The sequence below is a fragment of the Mandrillus leucophaeus genome, unplaced genomic scaffold, assembly GCF_000951045.1.
Source record: "Mandrillus leucophaeus isolate KB7577 unplaced genomic scaffold, Mleu.le_1.0 Scaffold247, whole genome shotgun sequence".
Lineage (NCBI taxonomy): Eukaryota > Metazoa > Chordata > Mammalia > Primates > Cercopithecidae > Mandrillus > Mandrillus leucophaeus.
Window position 1 is genome coordinate 801,460 of NW_012102554.1, and position 24,197 is coordinate 825,656.

Below are 24,197 nucleotides of genomic sequence, written 5' to 3' on the forward strand. Positions count from 1 at the left end.
CTAAGAAGAGTGTAAAAGACATTCTCTGTACCCTTGAGGATCAGAGGTGGGGGATGGTCTAGATAGAAAACAGAACCGAGCAGAAAGCAGCTGGCCTTAGTGGGGTTCCACACCGTGACATGTGCTGTTTTCTTCCACCTGCCCTGCCTTTCCCTTCCCTCTGTGTGTGGCACCAAGACTCTGCAGCTTCACCCGTCCCACTCGAGTAGAGTTAAGGCTCTCTCACCTCCTCTTCGTAGCACTGGGTTCCTGTCTCCACTATAAATACATAGTCTTGTGTTGTGCTTTCTTTTTTCACATCAGTTGCTCATACTTATGTTGATTGTTGAAACTTTTTTTTTTTTTTGGGAGACAGGGTCTCACCCTGTTGCTCAGGCTAGAGTGCAGTAGCTTGATCGTGGCTCACTGCAGCCTCAATCTCCTGGGCTCAAGTGATTCTCTCACCTCAGCCTCCCAAGGAGCTGGGACTACAGGCGTGTACCACCATGCCCAGCGAATTCTTTGTACTTTTTGTAATGACAGAGTTTTGCCATGTTGCTCAGGCTGGTCTCAAACCCGTGGGCTTAAGTGATCCATCCACCTTGGCCTCTCAAAGTGCTGGGATTACAGGTATGAGTCCCACACTATTAAGCCTATGAGCAAAAATGGATGCATGCTGTCTATCCTAAAAAGTTTACAGTCTAGTAGAAGAGAACATAAGAAAAAAATCATGCAAGTAAATAAAAATTGTACCCATGATAAGGCCTATGGAAGAGAGGGGCTAGGATTTGACCTCATTTGGGTGGTCAGGGACCATTTCCTTGAGGAGGTGAGGATTGGTAGAGAGGAGGCAGAGTCTTCAGGCAGATGTGCAGAGGCCCTGGGATGGGAGGAAGTATGGTACAGGAGGATTTTTTTTTTTTAAGCCAGTAGAAGGATGGGGTGGGTGAGGAGGAGGAGTGTGGCATGAGATGGGGCTGGAAGGGTAGGTAGACGATATAGACATTGGGGACTGAATTAAGGAGGTTCATTGTTTATTTTTGCTTTTATCCTTAAGAGCACAAGGCGGCCAATGAAGCATTTGGTAGAGGGTGACATGACCTGATTTGGGCCTCAAAATAATTTCTCCTGCCCCAGTGTGTGGGGATGGATTGGAAAGGGCAGAAGAGGGGATGTGGGCAGACCAGCTTGGAGGGTCTTGCTGTTGCCCGGGAAGGAAACATTGGCAGCTTGGAGTTGCATGGCAGTGGTAGAGGTGGAGAAAGGAAGGAAGAGCTGAGATAAACTTGGTAGCTCATGAAATAAAGGTAATGGCTTTTTGGTGTTTTGTTTTGTTTTGTTTTTTGTTTTTTTTTTTTTGAGACAGGGTCTCTCTGTGTCCAGCAGGCTGGTGATGTGATCTCAGCTCACTGCAACCTCTGGCTTCCAGGTTCAAGTGATTCTCCTGCCTCAGCCTCCCGAGTAGCTGGGATTACATGCCTGTGCCACCACACCTGGCTAATTTTTGTATTTTTAGTACAGATAGGGTTTCACCGTATTGGCCAGGCTGGTGTCAAACTCCTGACCTCAAGTGATCTGCCTGCCTTGGCCTCCCAAAGTGCTGGGATTACAGGCATGAGCCACCATACCTGGCCTAAATGGCTTTTCTTATTATGTAACTTCTCAGAGCCTTTAATATGTGGGTTAATGTAAATTGTGATTCACTGAGAAAGGACTTGACCATCAGAATTTTCCACAATATGACCAGGCTACAAATCTTTTTTCAAAGAATCTTCCACAATGCTTTTATTCCATAGCATACTGCTGGGGAAATACTGCGTTATATAATTGCTTCTTTTTGGGGTACTTTCCACAGAGAGTTGTAGATACTATACCAAGGTCTGTAATGGGAAATGGGTCTGACCCGGTACGAAGAGGAATGTGTCTGACACAGGGTTTGAGTTGAAGCCTTGGGCAGATCAGACGGAATAGGTAGATTGAATTCAGTTTAGGAAGGTTTTGGAGGCCAGGCTGAGGGGAGTTTGGATGCATTTTGCTGTGTGTCGGGAGTCGTTCCGGGCTCTGAGCTGTGTCATGGCGGAAGTGCCATCTTGGCTAGGTCATTCTGGAAGATGCCTGGTAAATGGATTGGGTGGTGAGGTGTGTATTGGAGTTGTGCAGCCTGGCTTTCTAGCAGTGAGTGGATGAGAACCCGGGCGTGGGGAGTGGGAACGGAGGGTGCATCTTTGGGGTTGAGAAGGAAGTGTGAGATGTTTTCCTTCACACCCTTTTCTTTGGTGGGTGGCCACTGGCAGCAGCTGAAAACACGAGAGGCTCTTCTGTGTTTTTCAGAGGCCAGATAAGCATAAGGATGCCTTGGAGCCCATGGGTTCCCACGCAGCACTGGCAGAGAAGCCGCGTGTTGGCAAGGGCGCTGCCATTGTCAGGGAGTGGGAGAGGAATTACTTAGGTTAATAGATGAAGCCTGAAGAAAGGGTTAAGTTGGCATCAAGGCCGTCAACTTCCCGCCATGGCTGAGATTTCACTGTGTGACTTTGAACAGGCCACTTAACCTCTCCAGGCCCCAGTTTGCTCATCTGGAAAATGAGAGGCTAGAACAAACGTCAGGCCCCTCCTGAGCTGGAATTCCAGCCCTCTTGGGGAACTGAACATTGTTAATTAGGGCAATCATTTATCAGGGTCAGCAAGAGCCTGTGCTCCCAGAGAACTATCAATTTTGTGAAAAATTTAGATTGAGAATGGAGACTTTGGGAAAAAAAAAAAAGTGTAGAGTGTTCAGTTCACACATTCCTCTGAAATTCAGGCATGTTTTCTGAGGCAAAGATGTAACAAAGTGAGGCCGACTTTAGCCAGGACAGATTTTTTAGTAACGCAAAGGTAGACAGCATCCTAATGAATGAATCTGCTAACTGAATGCTTATTTTAGGAACAGAGGGTGCTAACATTTTATTTTTATGTGAGGTGTTTGCAAGTTGAAGGAATATTCTCATAGAGACATTGTTATGAATTGAGGCTAGGTTCTCAGGTCAGCTAACAATAGTGGATTCAGCCCATGACACCACTAAAATAGTGTGTATTAACTATAAAATACAGAATGCATGTGTGGTGGGGGAATGTGTGTGTATGCTTGGGGAGTATCACTGGGTATGAAAAAAATACCTAGACACATAAAAACCTCTATCAAACTGATTAATTCAGTAACCTTGGATTGTGAGTGTGCTGTGTGCCAGGTGCTGGGCTGGGCACAGAGTGAGATGGGGGCCCTGTCTGGAAGGGCTCCTGGTCTGGTTTTCAGCCTGTGGGCTCTCAAGTCCAGCTGCCTGCGTTGGCTTCTGGCTCTGCTGCTTATACCTGTGAGCACCTAAGCAAGTGACTTACCTCTCAGTACCTCGGTTTCCTCACTTAGAAGCAAAGGATTATAATAGTTAATAGTAGTGCCTCCCTCAGGGGGAAACCGACGAGAATTCAATGAGATGACTCATGGAAAGCACATAGCCGGTGTCTGGCATAGACTGAGCACTCAGTAAATCTAGTGATGCCAGCCTAGCCAGAGCCCTGTCCTCAGGGGATGCAACCAGCAACTCACCTGAGGCCTATGTGGGGAGTTAGGCTTGTCGTCCAGTTCACCAGGCATAGCCTGGCATGGGATGGGGTGAGAGGTGGAGACAGGGTATTGGCCATAGTGGGAGAGAAGAAGTGGGGAGTGGGAGGAGGCTAAAGGAAAAGGGTGTTGTCTGATTTTTTCCCCAGAAGTCAAGGTACAACTTACCAGCAAAGGGGATGGGGTTGGGGCAAGGGGTGACCTCTAGGAGCCATCTGAGAACTGCATGGGAGCCAGAGGGTTATTGGAGGCACCTAGATGGGGAGGAAAGAGGAAAGGGACTGGCAGCTAAGGAAGAGATGGGAGCAGGAGTGGAACCCCAGCAGCAGTGCCCTGACTGCCCCCATGGATCCTGCAGTGGCACTCACAGAGGGGAGGTTCTGGGAAGGGTCCCGTGGGTGTCTGCTTGTCTAGAGGTGGCGGGGACAATCTGTGGTTAGTAGTCTTTAGTTCAAGCCCCAGGTTTTATCTCCAGCCTCTGTGTGGGGTCTGACTCTTCTGTTCTCTGGGAGGCTGTTCAGGAGCCTAGAGCAGTTGGTAATCAGGATGCTGATAGGCCCAATTTGCAGGGAGCGTTGTTTTGATTTTGGCCCCCATGCTTTGAGAGAAGACTTGGTACAACCTGCCAGTAAGCGAGGAAGGACCTTGGACAGTTTAGCCTAAGAGGAAAAGAAAGCTGGATGGTATGAGGGTGGGCTTCAGTGTTTGAAAGGCTCTCATTTGGAAGAAGGTCTCACTAAACCATCCTTGGTTGGTCTCAGTGATATTGTAGGAATGCAAACGTCAGCTCAGTGTGAAGGAGAAGTTTCCATGCCTGAGAGCTGTGGGAAAATGGAAAGGCTTGTTTTGAGAGGCAGTGTGTTTCCAGCCCCCAGAGCAGAGACTGAATGGCTGCTTATCTTCCAGAGATAGCAGGGAAAGTGGAAGGAAGTGCTGGAAATTCAAATGAGGGTTTCAACCTGAGAAAGTTGGTGTCTCAAATAATGCTGATGCTCTGTGACGTTATGAATGGGTAAGATGAATGAAATACAGGCCTGTTTTAATTTATCTGGAGAAATGGAAACTTTGGTAGGTCAGAGAGAGGAAATAACCTTCATCTGCCGTGCAGTTAATTGCAGAGATGGCTTAAAGACCTTAGACCAGTGTGCTCATGAGCCTGTCTTCAGCCAGTGATTACTTAGATTTCACTTATGAACATGTTGAACTCTCTCTGGGACTTTAAAGTCTTTAAAAATGGCACTGTACCTTGTTCAACTTGTACATTCAGTGACTGTAGACGATCAGTGGTGGGTACTTCAATCCTTAATTGGATTCTCTTCTGTGACATTTTATAGTCATGGAAATGAGGCTTGGGGAAGTTGTGGCTGCCTCAGGTCACATAGACCGACCCAGGGGCTGCCCTGGGACCAAGACACCCACTCCTGCTCAGCCTCCAGTGTTCCTTCTATTTAGGCCACTTTCAGAGGTCCCAGTGCAGTTGGGATACGTCAGTACCAGGCATAGCATTTCATTAAGCTACCGCCTAAGGATGCACAGTGTGGGATGCTTTTAGTGTGTGACCAGGGATTTTGTGGCACATGGCAGATTTTCCTAGATGTGAAGTCTGTTACTCTGCAGAGCCTCACTGTAACACCGTTAATTGTCAAAGCCAGGGCCAGGCGGGGACTGCCAGGCCCTCCAGATCCTCAACAGTAGGTCAGTCAGAGCCTTGGCAGGGGACCTCCCCCTACTTCTGATGAGCTGGCCCCGGGGATGGGCCACGTCTCTTGGGTATGTGACTCATACCCAAGAGGGCTTCTCAAAATCACAAGTCACCTGGGTAGATGTGGGTATCTTAGGGGTTAGGCTGGGGTCCCCAAGGTGAGAGTACCCTGGCAGATGCAGTGCTTGTGTCCAGTAAGTGACAGCAGGTGACTTGGCTAGGGGTGGAGGGAGTGGGACTCTCATCGGATAGGTCCTGGAGGGCAGCCTGAAGCTCAGAGTGGACCAGTTGAGGACTGGGCCCCCGATGTGTGTGGGGCAGGTGTTGCAGCTTCATCAGCCTGTAGTGTTCCAGGGCTCGCTCAGGGCAGGCTGGGTAAAGGCTTGGAGTGGAAGGGGTGTGTATTAGTCTGTTTTCATGCTGCTGATTAACACATACCCAAGACTGGGAAGAAAAAGAGGTATTGTTGGACTTACAGTTCCACATGGCTGGGGAGGCCTCACAATTATGGTGGGAGGCAAAAGGCACATCTTACATGGCGGCAGCAAGAGAAAATGAGGAAGACACAAAAGCAGAAACCCCTAATAAACCCATCAGATCTCGTGAGACTAGTTCACTATCATGAGACTAGTACGGGATAGACCGGCCCCCATGATTCAATTACCTTCCCCTGGGTCCCTCCCACAACATGCGGGAATTCTGGGAGATACAATTCAAGATGAGATTTGGTAGGGACACAGCCAAATCATATCAGGGTGGTATGGGGTATTCACGGTTATTGAGCAGCTGCCCCTGCGCCCTGCCTGGCATTGCGCTGAGTACTTCCTTAGATACTCTCACACTGGGAGTGGCATAGCATTGCTCTTCCAGTTTACAGAGCAGGAAACAGAGCCTCCGGGTTCACTGCTGGTCATTGACAAAAGCAGGACGATGATGATGATAATGATGACGAGGGTTAGCAGAATCACTCCTGTCTACTCAGTGCACAGTGCACGCCTGGCCACATGCTATGTATTTTACACACGTTACATTTCATCCTCACCGCCATCCTGTATGTTAGGTGCTATCATTGCCCTTTCAAAGTGGAGGCGATTACAGCTCAATAAAAGATAATTGACGGGCTCAGAGTTGCATGGTTGGTGGGCGGCTGAGCCAGGATTTAAACTCAAGTCTGACTCTGGGAGCCTGGGCTCTTTCCTTGCTACAGCCCCACTTGTCCTTGGGGCTGAAGCTTGTGATGAACTCCAGGTTTTGTTTTTAATGGATGTGAGCTGGGTGGGTTGAATCTGCAAGTATAATAGTAGGTCTTTACGTGATGTGATAGGCTAGATGATGCTGCAATCATAAACAGCCTCCAAAGCTCTATAGCTTCACGAAGAAAAGCTTATTTCTTGCTCATGCTACACATCCAGTCATGGCAGGGTTGGAGTTAGTTGCTTTGTTCCTGAGTCCCTGGGGGACCCAGGTGTTGGCGATCTCTGCAGTGGGGTAGGAGGAGGATATGGTAAATCACTAATGGGCTCTTGGAACTTGTACCTGGACATGACACATGCCACTTCTCGCATTTTCTTGGCCAAAGCTAGTCACATGGCCACTCCTGACTTCAAGGGGGCAGGAAAGCAGATTGATGTGCCTGGAGGAGAGAAGAACTGGAAATATTAGGTGAACAGCACTAATGATCCCCACAGTGATTCATGGGGCCTGTTTGGTCAGCACCCCAAGATGGCTTCTTTTTAAAACAGATGAGGGCTGGCCCTAGAGCAGTCCTGGGGGAGGTCTTAGATTAGACTTGGTTACTCCATCCCTCCCCCTCTGTCTGTCCCAGCTTTTTTGAGGGAGGGAGTGACATTTTATTCTCCATTCAGAAAAGGAGGGACTGAGTGAGTCTTGCCAACAGCATGCCTGGGAAACAATTGCTCTAGGAGGATGAGGGCCAAAAAGTCACCACACCTCCTTCAAGGCCTCTGTATAGACGGAAATCTGTGATTTATGCTCTGTAACTTCTGGGTGGTACACAGTAATTCCTTCCTGGACACTGTTTGCTGTCTATACAGCGACTCTTCCTTTGACATTTGGCCCCATTATCTTTCATTTTTCTTGATCCGTGCCCTGAATGGATCCATTAACACCACCCTGTTTTTAAGAAAGCTGAGCTGCGATTTGGAGAAGTTGTTACTTGCACAAAAACCTCAGTGTGATCAGGTGACTATACCAGGATCAGGACGTTTCTATTCTGGCCCTGTTCCCCTTGCCAGTCAGTTAGAGCTGGCTGTTGACCCGGGTAGCCTGGCCTGCAAGGAGGAACCTGGGGACTGTGGGCTTTGTAGGAGCCTGGTCTGCTCAGCTCTGTCTCAGGGAACAGCCTACTACTTTAAAGGAGGAAATAATAAAGGTCACTCTTGTCAGGTGTCTTAACCCTGTGGGTACCAGAGTCAGCCTAAACACTTGTAGCAGTCTTGGCCCAGGCTCTTGCCTACTGAGGCCGTGTCCTTTTCTTTCTCCAGTCCCTGCTTAGCATCGCTCCGGTGGCCATGAAAGTGTGGGACAAAGAGAAAAGTTGACAGCTTTCTACATGGAAATTTGGTCTTGTTTGGGGCTGCAAGGAGGCACTAATGAGAAGCGTCATTGGATTGAAAGTTCTTGGCCTCAGCATTTGTATTTAAGTTCTGAAAATGGCGTGATTTCTGTAATTCAGGATTGATTCTTTCAGCGTTTATGGATATATGGTGGCAGCAAAATGGGGAAGCTGAAGGACCCGTTTTCACAAATAACAAGACTTCTGGGCAGGGGTGCAGGGCAGAACTGTGGACCGGAGTAGGGCCTGTGAGCTTCCAGATTGAGCCTTTGGCAGCTTGTTTATCTTCTTTCTTCAAAAATCCTGTTGAACCTGTTGGACATGTGTGTGCTGACAGCAAGCTGATTTGTAATCATTTGTAAAGCCATGTGGTCTATCTGTGACAGCGCTCTAACTGGGAGTCTAACCCTTGCGTTTACCCGGCTCGGCTCTCATCCCCCAATATTTTCCAAGTGACGCAGAGCGCTGGAAACAGGGCATTGTCTGGGTGGAGTCCCTTCCTCCAGCCAGCAGCTCCTTGAAGGCGAACGGCACTGCAGGGGCACGTTGGGTTCTATAAACAGAACTTTTACATGCTGGTCACAAGGTTAGCTTAGACTGTGGCTCTCATGGTGAGGGAAATGGTGTCTTAGAAATATGATGTAAGGCTCTTTGTATCTCCTGGAAACTGGGGAACATTTTGTAAGAATTTTTCTAAGGAGTGGTGTTAAAAAAATAAAGCAAAGGCACAATGGAAGGTCTAAGGCTGTGTTTCAGAGAAACACATTTTTCCTCAAGCTGCTGCCCCCACTTGGAAGAGCTTGGTAGCAACTAGCAGAGGTCACAAGCAAGGAGTCAGAGCCGGGTTCAAGTCCTGGGTGTGTGACTTTTGTCTACCTAACCTTAAGGTATTGTGGTCATTGACTGAGGTCTTACTGTGTGTCTGAAACATTGCTAGGTGCTTTGCATAATGTCTCAATTCATTTTTAGAATAACGAGAAAACTGAAGTTTCAACAAGAACAAGCAGGACCAGTTCAGGTCTGCTGACTCCAAGGCCTGCACTCTTTTTGTTTTCTTTTGTTTTTATGAAGATAACATTCATATAACACAAAATTCATTTTAAACATTTTACAGTGTGCACTGCAGTGGTTTTTATATATTCACAATTTGGGTAACCACCACCACTATCTAATTCTAGAACATTTTCATCACCCCAAATAAAGCCCCTTTCATCTGAATTCCCCCTTTCTCTCATCCTTTGGCAACCACTCGTCTACTTTCTGTCTGTATGGATTTGCCTATTCTGGACATTTTGTATAAACAGAACAAGACCTGAACTATGGAACATGTTGTGTTTCGGAAAAATCAAATCACTTAACTGCTCCACGTCTATTTAGTTGCAGTGTATTGTGGTCACAGGTATTTTAATTTCCATCTCGGGTATCTCTGTAGGTTTACTGTGTGTCAAATGCATTCTGTGAGCAAATGTGAGGATTTTATTGTTGAAACTTTTGTCTTGGACCTATATCTTCATTACAGGCCACTCTGAGAGGGAATCTTAACTAGTTTTTTAAAGGGAAGCATGTTGACTTATTTCCTAAGGACGTTATGAAGAAAACCAGAGACATTTTTAACCTATGTAGTCACTGAGTTGCTATAGGAAAAACTGGGTAATTGAATATGATTAAAAGGGAGTATCTTTTAGGTTGTTCTGTAAGCAAGAAAATTGCCACCAGGGCAACAAAAACACAGGATGTAAATAAAATCTTCGTTAAGCAAGGTATATGTAAACTCCACGAGTATGGCAGGTTAGTGACCATAAGGAGAGAATGGCCCTCACCTCTAGATGCTGTGGCAGGGACATTGTTACAGATGATCTGGTTTAAATGGCAGCATTTGAAAATAAAATATAAACATGAGGCAGTAGGAGTAAAACCTCCAGTCTTCTTAGCTCATTGAATTCCAGGACTGCCTAATGCTGCGTGACTTCTTCAAGTTCATTCTAGAATCCCAGACTGTTAGAGCTGGCCAGGACATTGAAACGAGATAGACTGACCCTTTTGTGTTGCAGAGGGGGAAAGTGAAGGCAGATGGAAGTTAATCTATTGTCATCATACGTGAATTGTTAGCGGGGTCTGGTCTAGAATTCACATCTTTTAACAAAAAGAAATTGAATATTGATCTGTACAATTTTTCGCATTGGAATCAACTCTTCCTTGGAAATATTTGGGACCTGGGTGATGAACACCCTCTACTTCTTTGCCACTTCCTTTGCCACATTTATTTCCATCTCTCCCATGCACTATTTATTTGCATCCCCCCGCCACACACAAACAAAAAGAGCTTATCACTGTATAACCAACTGAGTTCTGAACTGTAGATATGTCGGCAGAGATTGGTGTTGGCAATTTTGATAAATACAGTGAGAGAAAATTTGGAAACTCTGATGTTCTTCTTGGAACATGGGATTTAAAAATATTTTGCAATGGCTCAACCCCATCTTGACCAAAAAATGGTAAGTAGGCAAATCAAAAAGGAGGAAGGAAGGAACCCATCACTTTACATTACTAAAAGAATTTCAACTTTTTAAAGATTTGTATCTCTTTCTTTTTTGATTTTCTGATCTGTTTAAGTATTACCGATTATACCTTCTTTAAGGATGTGAACTGAATTCAGAGGGGGCGAGAGCTTGCAGAAGGAAGGTTGCAATGTGAGCTGGCTGCAAAGCCTGCAGTAGTGCACAAGCCACCTGACGTCGAATCCCAGGCACTGAGAGTCCTACCAGGAAGCATAAAGGATTTGACCAGTTAGGAGCTCAGCTCAAATCTCTGCAGGAAGGTCCTGAGAACTGAGAAGGGTCCCATCAGCCTAGACCTCACTGCTCAAAGGGGTATCCACAGACCAGCATCATTGGTATCACCTGGGAGCTTGTTAGAAATGCAGAGTCCTGGGTCCCACTCCAGAATTCCTGAGTCAGAATGAGCGTTTTAATGAGATCTCTAGGTAATTCATTAAAATTTGAGAAGCCCAAGATTAGAGACCTTATGCCAAGGAAATTAACAGATGATTGGGAGAAGGGATGAAGTATGCTAGTTAAGACTAAAATATATGCTGTTTCGGTACCTGAATAGTTGACCTTTGTTCATTTGAGGGGGAAGCTGAAGACACAATACAGGGAACTTGGTTCCTAACACTCTCAGAGTGAGGAAGGGATGCATTATTGTGACCCAGGCCCTTACTGTGCAAATGAAAGCAGACGTCCACAGCCATGGTGGTGAGAAGACAGTAATTTCCCAGCAGATGAGCTGACCTAGGGGACGCTTCTAGCACCTCTCAGCTGGGAGCCTGCAGCCCCAACACACTGGGGCGTGGGGGTGGCCAGCGAGATGGAACTGACACCAACATTCCATTCTCTGGATGCCCCGGCCTCCACGCCTCAGCTGTTTTCACTCATTCAGCAAAAAAGAGAGACAGAAAGGAAACAAAAGCCGGCTGTGGCAGAGGCCGTGTTAATTAGTAAAACCTGATATGTCTGTGTATTGGGTCGGCACTAGGACAAGCTGGAGGCCCTCGCCCTGTGTGGTGACTTGTTGTCCATCAGAAGTGAGCCTATCCAAGGTGTCGGGTCCGTGTTCCTACAGTGAGCACTCCTCAGCTTCCTGAGTCAGGCAGAACGTGCAGATGGGGCCATTTATGGTGCCATGGGGGGTTTTGTGCTCATCTCCTGTGGCTCCAGGGGCCGGTGTGAACACTTCTAAATGTGGGTGTTAACCCATGAAAATGTGGAAAATGTGCCAGCCTGCAGGCAGGTGATTATTTGCAATGAATGGCGGTATGGCAAAGACTGGGATTTCACTCTCTTGCGTATGTGTGATACAATTGTTATATTTCTTTTTTCCTTCTTTTAAAATTGGTAATTGGAGCATATGGCTAAAAGTCAACTATTTTTAAAGTAATGGAAATTTAGCAGTTCAGCATGTTGAAGCATGCTGTTTGGCTGTTTGGCTGTTTTAGAAGAATGTTTTTCTTAGATGCCATCAGTTTACCACACCACCCTCGACTGGGAAATGGGGCTAAGATTTTAATAAATTAGCCAACCAAGAAACCCGACTTACCTTTGAAATAAGATGGGTGTCATCTTCTTTGTGCAGTGCAGTCCCCCTGGAAGGACTAGTAGAAGACCTCAGTTCTCTGTTTTGAGAAGTCTAGTCTTGAGTTTTTTTAGCTGGTAAAAAATGTGCAGGTAGTGGCCTGAAGCCAAGTGTGACGATTTGGAACCACAGCTGGTAAGCTGTGTGAAGTCTTCCCTTTTGGGAAGCAGATGTGAGTTTAGTTGGCCTAGCAGTAATAACAAGGGCTACCACAAGAGCTGTCATCCCATTTAACTAGATATTTACAATAATGTACGAGGTGGGCAATTCATCCCCCTTCTTCAGATAGAAAACAAAGGCTCTGTGAGGCCAGGCCCGGTGGAAGGTCCAGCAAGAGGCACCGCCTGGGTGTGGATCTGATCTGGCTGACTTCAGAGCCTTTGCTGTTTCCTCTAAACAGATAGAGAAGCATTTTTAGAAGTATAAAGGAGAATTCCATTCTTGAGGCGATTTATGTCTGTGTTCCTCAGGATGGGACATGCGTCTGTGTGCTGGGTGGGCAAGGAGGAGAGTGCTTGGCAAAGTCACAGGATAAAAGTGACGCCACTTCCTGGAATACCAAGAACACAGTATCCTTAATGTAAAAAGAGACATAGTAGAATGAAAAATGCTATGGTGTTGGATGCAAAATTTAGATTCATTTATAATGGAAAAACCCAAGCCTTGAAAGCGGTTCTTTGCAGTCCCTTGGATGTCTCTCATCACCCCACACGGGACTCCTTTGCCTTAGGGTTGCTGGAGTGGAAAAGTTGGGGAGGCACTCGTGTAGTTGCAAGTCCTGGGCCATCTGGGCCTTTTCCACTCTCCCAGCTATATGTGGTGAAAAGGAATTGCTTAACTATGTAAACCGGCGTGGGAGAGTTGGCGCTGTGCTCTGTTTGTACAGCTGCTCCTGGGCCTCCAGCTCCGCTATCTTTCATGGCCCAGAAGTACCCATGAAAAGACAAAGGAAGGGTTTCTAGAGGCTGGAGGAGGTGAGAACTTGGCCGAGGAGGTGGATTGTTCTCTGAGTTCCTGAGACCATTGATGGTCAGTCTTTTAAAAGAAAATGTATATTTATATTAAAAAATTGTAATACATGTTGAATTTCCTTAGTTCAAAATTTAAAAATTACCAGAGGGTTTGCAATTGAAAACTTCCTTCTGCTGTTTTCCACACAGCCCCAGTTTCCTTCCTCATAGCCAGTCACTGTTACCAGTTTCTTGTGTAGCCAAGTAAATACATCTTTATCCCTCCTTACCTTCTTTTTATACACACAGAAGCTTGCCATGTCTACTAATCTGTCTCTTGCTTTTTCCTCACTTTCTTGTTCTTTTTTTCTCCCAGCTGCACAAGATACCATTGACCTGATGTAACTTATTTAACTAGTACCTAATTGGCCTTTAGTAGTATGCAATCTTTTGCTATTAAAGTGCTGCAATGAATAATCTCATTTATATGTCAGTTTGCACACACGTGGGATAAAATGAGAGACGATAAGTTTCCGGTTCAAAGGAAATGTACATTGTCATTTTGATAGATACTACCAAATTGCCGTCCAGGAGCCTCATACCAGTTTATAGCCCCGCCAACAGTCGATGAGAATATGTTTCCTCATATTACACACACTGTGTTATTAAACCTTTTGATGTGGCAGCCTCGTAGCTGAAAAAATAATCTTGGTATAATTTTTAGTGATGATCCAACCTTGAAAAATGATAGAAAATGGCACAGTTTTGTTACTTTTGCCTTTGTGGTGATGAATCTGATGTGGTGTTTCCAACTTTTTGGAGTGGCAGAGGAATCGACTACCTGTACAAGTGAATAATTGTTAAAATATTAAGATACAAATCCATATAATTCTTTTAAAACCAGACATCACATAGGTGGTGTGATATAGCCAAATGAATTATTAAAAACTGTGTGCTTTTTGGTTTTATTTATGATGGTGCTTCCTCTCTAATATTGTTATGACATATAGGACGTGGGATCAGAGAATCGTAGAAACATAACGCCAGCAACTTTAATGACTTCAGCAGTACTTGCCCCCAGGGACCTTCCACCTGAGTTGCTCTTTACCAGCTCTGTCTTGGTGCAGTTCTGCTGCCTTTGCCACATCCATGAGACACAAAGTCTGATCTGGAAAAGATGATACATGGATGCAAGCATCAGCGCACTTCAGAGTTGGGAGAACTTTGAAGGTCCTCTCCGCCGTGTTTCTTTTCTTCACTGGGAAGTCATGGAGAGGAACTTACATGTAGTACTTGCCTTGAACAAAAGGATAGGATTTTTATTTTAGATTCCATGACTACTGCAGGTGAATTAGGTATGGTTTCAGGAAGGGAAAGTTTCTTCTATGGGCTTTATATAGTGAGCTGGGTGTGTGGGGGTGCGGGAGCATGAAAATGGGAGAGGACTTTTGGGAAGATTTGCTAACACAGGCTCATGTTAAATTATTTGTAAACATAATGTGAAGACATAGAGAAAAACATAGTATCACTTTACAAATAATAAAAAAAAAGGACTAAGTGTCTCAATACACACAAGGTCTGGTAGAGTCATACTCAGGCCATGCCACTGAAAGTTAGGATTGGCATAAATCCCTGCCAGCCATAAGCTGAGTGAAGGACTTGCATGCCAAGTTCTAAACATCACAATTCAGTCCAGATTCCCTTATATTACATGCTAAGGTGCTAGTTAGGCCCCAATCCAGGTTAAACCAGGTCTGTTATTCAGTATCCTCATTCTTCCTGAGATTTCTGGGTGAATCAAAGGGTGCTGACCACACATGTAAGTGTTCTTTGCTTTACTGAAAGCTTTGGGCAGATGGTCTTGAGCCTCTTCTTCCCCTCTCTGACATCTCAGCAAACCTCCAGACCACTGGGGTAAATGCATCATCTCTCTCCACCATCCCTACTCCAGCCCCAGGTTTCCCTTAACTTTTGTTTACCTTTTTTTTTTTTTTAAAATAGCTATATTAAGATATAATTCATATAGCATATAATTCATATAATTCAACTATTGAAAGTGTACAATTCAGTGGTATTAGTATGTTCACACAGTTGTACAACCATCACCACAGTCAATGTTAGAACATTTTCATCACCCCTAAAAAGAAATTCTATCCCCATTAGCAGTCACTCCTGGACCCTTCCCCATATCCCTCCCTGTAGCAGCCCTGGGCTATCACTATTCTATTTTCTGTCTCCGTAGATTTGCTATTCCAGACTTTCATATAAATGTCAATATGGGTTTGTGTGTGTGTGTGTGTGATTGGCTTCTTTAGGATAATATTTTCAAAGTTCATCCATGTTGTGGCGTGTATCAGTATTTCATTCCTTTGAATGGCCAAATAATATTCCATTGTATGGATATGCCACATTTTGTTTACCCATTCACTGTTTGATGGACATTTAGATTGCTTCCACTTACTGGATACTGTGAATAATGCTGCCGTAAACATTCATGTACAAGTTTTTATGTGGATATATGTTTTTTCTGTTTTTCTTTTCTCTTTTTCTTTTCTTTTTTTTTTTTTTTTGAGATGGAGTCTCACTCTTGTCACCCAGGCTGGAGTGCAATGGTGTGATCTTGGCTCACTGCAACCTCTGCCTCCTGAGTTCAAGTGATTCTCCTGCCTCAGCCTCCCAAGTAGCTGGGATTACAGGCACCCACTACCACACCCGGCTATTTTTTTGTATTTTTGTTAGAGACAGGGTTTCACTATGTTGGCCAGGCTGATCTCAAACTCCTGACCTCAGGTAATCTGTCCACCTCCCAAAGTGCTGGGATTATAGGTGTGAGCCACTGTGCCTGGCCCCTTATTTTTATTTCTCTTAGCTATATACCAAGGAGTAAAATTGCCAGGTCGTACCATAACTCTGTGTAACATTTTGAGGAGCTGGCAAACTGTTTTCTAAAGTAGCTGCACCATTTTACATTCCTACTAGCAATGTATAAGAGGTCTAATTCCTCTAAATTCTCCCCAATACTTGTTATTATCTGTCTTTTTTGTTATAGCTAGCCTAGTGGATGTGAAGTGGTATCGCATTATGGGTTTAATTTGCATTTCCCTAATGACTAATGACGTTGAATATGTTTTCATATGCTTATTGGATTTTGTATATTGTTCAGATCCTTTCCCCATTATTATTATTATTATTATTATTTTGAGGTGGAGTCTTGCTCTGTCACCCAAGCTGGAGTGCAATGGTCCCATCTCGGCTCACTGCAACCTCTGCCTCCGGAGTTCAAGCAATTCTCTTGCCTCAGCATCCCAAATAGCTGGGATTACAGGTGTGCGCCACCACACCTGGCTGATTTTTGTATTCTTAGTAGAAATGGGGTTTTATCGTGTTGGCCAGGCTGGCCTTGAACTTCTGACCACAAATGATCCGCCCACCTGGGCCTCTTGAAGTGCAGAGATTATAGGCATGACCCACCGCGCCTGGCCCCCATTTTTAAAATGGGGTTTTAAGTATTTTTATTACTGGGTTTAAAGAATCATTTATATATTCTGGATATGAGTCCTTTATTAGATATATGACTTGTACTTCCTCTCATTCTGACGGTTGTCTTTTGACTTTCTTGGTGGCATCATTTGCAGCACAAAAGTTTTAAATTTTGAAGAAGCTTGATTTATCTGTTTGTTCTTTTGTCACTTGTACTTTTGGTGTTGTAGCTAAGTAGCCTTTGCCTAACCCACGGTCACAAATATTTGTTCCTGTGTTTAAAGAGTTTTATAGTTTTAGATCCTACATTTGGGCCTATGATCCATTTGAGCTAATTTTTGCGTATGGTATGAGGTAGAGGTCTAACTTCATTCTTTTTCATGCGGATATCCAATTGTCGTGGCACCATTTGTCAAAGGCTATTCTTTCCCCCACTGAATTGTCTTGGCACCCTTGTTGAAAAGCAGTTGGCTATAAATGTAGGGGTTTATTTCTGAACTCCCAATTCTGTTTCATTGATTTCTATGCCTACCCTCATGCCAGTACTGCCCTGTCTTGATAACTGTAACTTTGTCTCACATGTTGATGGGAGAGTTCGGGCAGAAATGGGCAATCTAGACTTTTGCTTTCCCTGGTCTGACCCGTTACTGGATTCTTTAGATCCTTCCTCAAGTTTTCAACCACACTTCATTTCTTCTCTGTATATCTTTGTGACATGTCCCCTTGCTGGTTTCGTTAGGAGATGATATCCTGATAGAGCTGAGAAATCCCAGCTGTCTGACACCTTAGTTTTCTCCTAGCAATGCCAGCTAACTTCATTCTAACTCAGTTGCTTGGCACTGATGGGCTTTCTCTGTTGTATAGAATTAAACATTTGGGACATGAAATGATGCTCTGGTTCCTGAACCTCTCTAACTGGTTAGGTTCAGCAGAATAAGCTTACTATACTACTAAGAGATGTAAAGATCTTTCCATAAAGTCTATACAAGTGAGCAATTCTAGCAGATACTTCTCCCACGTGGGCTGTGATACAGACTTTCAAAGCCTAACCTTGTCCTCCCTGGGCCTTTCTTTTACTGCAGGCGTCTGTAGCATTGTGTTGTAGGCATAAGATTTGCTGATATTGGCATCTTTGTAGTAGTGGAGAAATGGAGGACAGGCAAGAGATCTGCCTGGAGAGGTGGAACGCTGGGCAGGACAAGTGTTAACTCACTTCTTTAACATCACTTCAAATTGCTAAACCGAAGAATACAAAGCCCCTGTGACCTCTGGAATCAACAATAACCACCCTGAGACTGTCATTCCTTTCTGTTGTGAATTGTGTGCAGCATACCTAGAGCTTACACTATGAACTGTATCCGAATTTAAGCTAATTTAAATTTCTCTTTTCTGTTGGACATGAAAAAACCTGTACTCCGAAGCTGCCCTTCCTCAAGAGCTTCTATGAAAGAGCCTGGGCCGGGCGCGGTGGCTCACGCCTGTAATCCCAGCACTTGGGGAGGCCGAGGCGGGCGGATCACAAGGTCAGGAGATCGCGACCATCCTGGTTAACATGGTGAAACCCCGTCTGTACTAAAAATACAAAAAAATTAGCCGGGCGTGGTGGCGGGCACCTGTAGTCCCAGCTACTCGGGAGGCTGAGGCAGGAGAATGGCGTGATCAAGGCGGAGCTTGCAGTGAGCCAAGATCGCGCCACGGCACTCCAGCCTGGGCCAAAGAGTGAGACTCCGTCTAAAAAAAAAGACCCTGCCCATGGATGGGGCAGGGAAGTGGGCATGTCAGAAAGCGAGGGTTATGAAGACAGGTTCTGGATTTAGTCTGCCTGAATGTAACTCCTCCTAAGTGATCTTGGACAAGTTACTTAAACTATCCAAGTGTCAGTTTCCTCATATTTAAGATGGTGATAAGAATAGCACCCACCTTCTGGAATTGTTAAAAGGTTGAAATCCCATGTAAGGATCTTAACACAGGCAAGGGTTGGCAAACTTTTTCTTTCTAAAAAGAGCCAGAGAGTCAACATTTTATTCTTTGTGACACCGTAGGCTTTGGGGTTTCCGTTGCAGCCACTTGGGCCCTGCTGTTGTAGCTTGAAAGCAGCCACAGACAATGTGCAAATGGACGGGCGTGGCTATGTTCCAATAACACTGCACTTTTCAAAACAGGTGGAGGGCTGGATTGGACCTGCAGGCTGCCGTTTGCCGACCCCTGGCTCAGCACAGAGCCTGGCTGAGTGGGCACAATGAGTTTTTCATAAATGCCAGCCGTTCTCCCAGCTTGGGGACAGCTCCTTGACACCGGTCTCCTTGTTCATTTGCTCTGTGTTTTTAACAGAATGTCGAGGTCTTGGCCAGCAGGAGCAACACTTCAGAGCAAGACCAGGCAGGGACCGAAATGCGCATGAAGCTTCTGCAGGAGGAGAACGAGAAGCTGCAGGGAAGAAGCGAAGAGCTGGAGCAGAGAGTTGCTCAGCTTCAAAGGCAGATCGAGGACCTGAAAGGCGATGAAGCCAAGGCGAAGGAAACGCTGAAGAAGTACGAGGTGAGGCTTGCTGGGCCCAGGCCCAGCTTTGGCAGCTGCTGCTCCTTCTTTCCTGTGTAATTGATTTCAAAAGTGGGGAAGGGATTTATTGTCATAAGTTAGTTGGAAAGGTCAAGGCAATAGTGAATACATCCTCTCTGTAAGCCATTTCTTTGTTACCCCTGGAGTGGCATGACAGGGAGGCCTGGGAACAGGGAGGGTGAGGTCAGGTGGGAACACGGGTCTAGGCACAGGAATCCCCATGCACCCAGATACCAGACACATCCAGCCTTCCACGGCTTCGCACAAGCCTCTACCTGAAAATGCTGTCTTAACACCACCATTAGACTGATTCTCACTCAAGACTATATATTCTTTTTTAACTCATAGTTGATGTTTTTGAAGTGACACTGATTTTAACAAGCCAGTGACCTGGTTGGCCAGACCTCTAGCAGTGGGAAGCTGGGAGTGAGAGTTGACACACATTCAGCAGTAGGAAGGGCAGCTGACAGTGAAGGAGGAGATACACGTGGTCACTGCCTTCGTCTGTCCTGTGCTGCTGTCGTGGAATACCACATTGGGGTAATTAAGGAAAACTAGAAATGTATTTCTCACAATTCTGGAGATGGGGAGGCTAATATTAAGATACCAGCCTCTAGCGAGGGCTGTCCTTCTGTGTCGCAGTGTGAATGGCATCACATGGCAGAAGGGCAGAGGTGGAGTGGGGAACTGACTGGCCAAAGGGGGCCACACTTGTCCATTGACCAGGAACCTACTGTCATGACAGCTTGAGCCCATTCAGAAGGACAGAGCCCTCATGGCCTCATCACCCCGTAAAGGTTCTACCTTTTCATACCATTACAATGGTAATTAAACCTCCAACATATACATATGCTTTTTGGGGGACGCATTCAAACCACGGCAGTCATCCGTCAGAACCACCTGGGTACCTTTTATAAAACTGTGTGTGTGGGGTCCATTCAATACCTGCTGTTTTCAGATCTCCAAGAATAAGACCGGATATTTGTATTTAAAAAAAAAAAAAATTACCCCAGCTGGGCATGGTGGCTCATGCCTATAATTCCAGCTACTTGGGAGGCTGAGAGGTGGGAGGGAGGATCACTTGAGCCCAGGAGTTCATGACCAGCCTGAGCAATATAATGAAACCCTGTCTCTAAAAAATAAAGAATAAAAAATCACTCGAGATAATGTGGATGTTCACACCTGGCTAAGAACTGGAACTGCAGACAGGCACACACATCCAAGAACACAGCTGTCGTGTGCCGCCTTGGGTCCGTGACAGGTGCGTTGTGACTGTAGCCACTGCCACGTCATGGGTGTCTTCGGTGTTCATTTAATTCCACTGAGTCAGTTTCATAGGTACAGCATACATCTAAGTGCACACTGACCCAGTGTTTCGTTGTAGGGAGAAATACGACAATTAGAGGAGGCCCTTGTGCAGGCCAGAAGGGAAGAAAAAGAAGCTGTGTCAGCCAGGAGGGCCCTAGAGAATGAACTGGAGGCTGCTCAGGTAAACACCACGGGCTGTTGTCGTTACTCCCTCAAGAAGAATGCACAGAGACGCAATTCTGGAGGGGTGTGCGGAGACTGTCCTTGGCCCTTTCTTTCCAGGTAGCTCCCTTTCACCCATAATAACCACTCAGTCATTTGAAGTATCTGTCTAGACCAGCAGTTCCCAACTGAGGGGTTTTGGTCATGCCTGAAGACAGTTTTGGTTGTCACAACTGGGGAGATGCTACCGGTGTCTCGTGGGTGGAAAACAGGGATAGGGATGCTATTAAATATCCTATGAAGCACAGGACAGCGCCCAGTACAAAGAATGATCGGGTCCCAAATGTCAGTAATGCCAAGGCGGAGAGACCTCGGTTTAGACGTTAAAGAGCTTGACAGCTTTCCAAAGATAAAATACAAGTTGTGTGAGAAGGCTGGCAGGACTGGCCCCCGAGGCGGTGTGGAGTCTGCTTTCTGGCAGAAGGCAATTTCCCTTCTCCTCTGGGCAAATGCACGCTATAGAGCACAGTCCTTCGGGATGGCTATTCCGAGAGGCAGGCGGAGGTCATTTCCTTGAAACTGGATAGCTATCGCCATTCCACATCAGTAAGTTCTTAGAACGTTAGATTTTCCCATTTGAAGTACATTCTCAAGACAGGCCTGTACTGCCGTTCTGACTGACTTTGCACAGTGACCTCAGGGTGATGGAGGTGTGTCCTCCTCCTGTTGGCTCTCGGGATGCTGCTTAAGTATCTCAGGTGGGTTTCTGAGGAGGTGGAAGCCAGTGTTTTTGAGAGTTGTCTAAGAGGAAGGTTGTTAAAGTTTTCCATTCAGGACCCACTTGTAGTCAGGGATAGGTGAAGTGGGGGCATTAAAAGTGTTAAGAGCCGAGTCAGGTTCAGATTTGTAAATGCCTAGTTGCAGCTTTCCTGAAGAGTATTCAGCCTCATCTCCTAGAGTATAGAGGAGAGGAAGGATCCCCACAGGTCAGCCTAGCTTAGGGACTCTCCCCCAGAATCAGAAGTCTGTGCCTTCTCCTCCTCTTGGGACAAAACTCGTGTTTGCATATAGTAAAGTCCCAATTCAATGTCTGACTGCCTTCACTTTGGATTTTTTTTTATTTCTTTAAATCTAGATCTTCATTACAAAATCTTGTGGGGTTGATTTTGTGTGGATGGCACTTGTGCTGTGCTGCTGTTTAAAGCTTAGGTTGGTTCCTGTTACCCAAGCCAGCTGCCAGAGTGTGGGGCTTAAATTTGTGGGCTGGTTGGGGGGCAGGAAGAAAGGAAACACATTTGTGCTCTATAGGAATAAACATCTGGACCTTCTGGGTATGTCCACGCCAAGTCCCAGGTGCAGCTGTGGGTCTCTCAGAACTTTTCCTTTGGTCAAATAGGAACTGTTCACACATATGGAAGTCGTTCCCCAGTTGGGAATCTGCACTCAGAGTGAATTCAGTGCGCAGAACAGATGATGGCCTTGGGGCCTGAAGATGTTAATGTAATCCCCACCCACCCCCACCTCCGGATCTCTAGCCTCGCCTTGGAAATTACCCCTGACATGTTACTTTTGTTGAGGCCCGTTTTCCCAGTGGTGTGGGGATGGTGAGAGTGCTTCGTGCAGTGTGTGGTCGTGTTAGCCACTGGCAGTGCAGCTGGCGAGAATTAAAAATGGGCCTGACAGTTGCACTGTCTTTAGCTGAATTATCTGGTCTTAAAAGCAATGCCATGAAAAAAGCACCATCACTCTAAAATACTTTGTTTCCTTTAAAATTGGAAACCAGATAGTCAGCTCCTTTTGTTTGGTTGCTCTTTCTGTGTACACTCTCGTCCTTGAAGCTGGCAGCCCAAAGGGACCTTGGCCCTTGAGGAAAGAAAAAAGTAACTGGGATTTTTCTCAGTCTTTGTGCTATTAGTCTATTGCATCTTCATGTATGATAAATAGATTTGTTTACATAGTAGCCGAAGACCCTGGTAAATTTATGTCTGATTTCCCATGACTCAGTTAAAAAGTAGCAGAGGGTCATAAAGATGCCGTTCTTGGTTGCTCAGTGCCCTACCGCTTGCTTCAGGACTGTGTTGCTATCTAGGGCTACTGGAACTGCACTTAAGGCAAGGCATCTGTGATTCTATTTAAAAGTGCCTTCTGCAGATGGGGAAATAAAGGAACCTTTGCTGGAGAAACCACAGTTCTTTCCTTCAGGAAGGGCTAACAGTGCATACGTTATTCCTAGGGCTTTCCCTGCCACCCCATTGGACTTTTGAGTATTGAGACAACCAAGGAAAAAGGGCCCAAGGCTTCTGCTGTTGCAGCCCACAGACACTGAGTGGCAGGGACTCCACGAAGACCAGCTTCCTTCTCGTTAAGCTGCCCCATTCCTTGACACCTGTAGGCTTCCCTGCTACTTGGTTGTTGTTAATATGAGCTAATTGAGACCTCAGTCGTAGGGTAAAAGTCTGCATCGGTTTACGGATAATGGTCCCCAAGCTCAAGGACGCTCACCCTATGTCTACCAGTGTTGTGTCTCGGATTCCCCAATCTGATATATTTTCCCTAAACTTTAATCTCATGATTCATTGATGAACTTGTATTGCTGGCCTTGGAAATAGAATCGCTGTGGCTACAGAGCATTTCACTCCTGACACCGTGCACATGAAGGGTCAGAAGAATGCAAAGTTGCTAAGTTTGCTTCTTTTCGTGTGAATTTGGGACGTTTTCTCAGCAGTGACTTATTGGAACATATTTCTTGAATTACGGAGGAAGCAGACTGTTGTTCTAAACAGTGTTTCTCAACCTCAGTACATATTAGAATTATCTGGGGAGTTTTCAAATGCAAATGATTGTGAACGCCATGCTGAGAAAAATTGTGATTCCATCAGAAAAAGCTAGAATCTACATTTTAAGTATGGGCATCCCATCCTCGCTTGGTGATTCTAACATAAGAAGCCTTGGGATCGCTTTTGGGGATAGGCATTCATTTTTAACAGCTAATTGTTTATCATATGCCTAATAGTGAACATACCCAGATAGACAGAAAATCTCTCCCTTGCCTTTACAGAGCTTACTACCTTGCAAGAGGCAAGCCTACAAGAAATAATTTAAAAATAATGTAGCAAATCTGTTCTTCTAGGCAATGTGTGTGTGTTGGGGTGGGGGGTGCTGGCAGGCCCTGGGCCCAGAGTGGTGAGTCTGTGGTGTCTCTCATGGTTCAGGAGAAGGAGCCAGGCAGCCCTGCCTGAGCCAAGAGTGGAGCAGAAATGCATGCATGAACCACATGGAGGCTGAGTAGAGCTGGGTTGGCTTGTCTGCTGCCTGGAGCCCTTGGGATTGGGGTCTAAAAGGAGGAGAAAGAGAGGCTGGGGGATTCCTAGAGGGAGGGGGATGAGTTGGATCCTGAAGATTCTATAGGAAGCCATTGGGGGCCCTCTGTATTTGTTGTTTTCATGAATTGACATTTTTTGGGACACGTGTTTTGAGGGTTTTGTCCCATACCATACTTCACTGGTTCTATAACTCCTCCTCACCCTTTACCCCAACACTGCTAAATCATCGATCAACAGAAACCCCAGGTTTGACTCTGCTTCTGCTGGGTGCCCAGCGGCAGCTGTGCTGGAGCCCACTCCTGCTAATTCCCCCAACACTGAACTTCTGATTACCTTTCTTTTTGCCACCATCTTTTCCCTAACAGCTTTTGTTAATCTTGGTTCTCTTGGCTGCTTCTCAAAGTGCAGCCAGCCCAGCAGAGACCAG

The 24,197-nt window shown here is 45.7% G+C and overlaps 1 protein-coding gene across 2 annotated transcripts in view; it reads left to right on the top strand.

Moving 5' to 3' along the window:
- CGNL1 (cingulin-like 1) overlaps positions 1-24,197 on the top strand; it is a 127,030-nt gene that overhangs the window by 75,744 nt on the left and 27,089 nt on the right. For both annotated transcript variants that reach the window (XM_011983168.1, XM_011983167.1), the window contains exons 9-10: positions 18,750-18,956; positions 20,362-20,466. In XM_011983168.1, the coding sequence (XP_011838558.1) occupies positions 18,750-18,956; positions 20,362-20,466 (312 nt within the window). The remainder of the gene's footprint in view (positions 1-18,749; positions 18,957-20,361; positions 20,467-24,197) is intronic.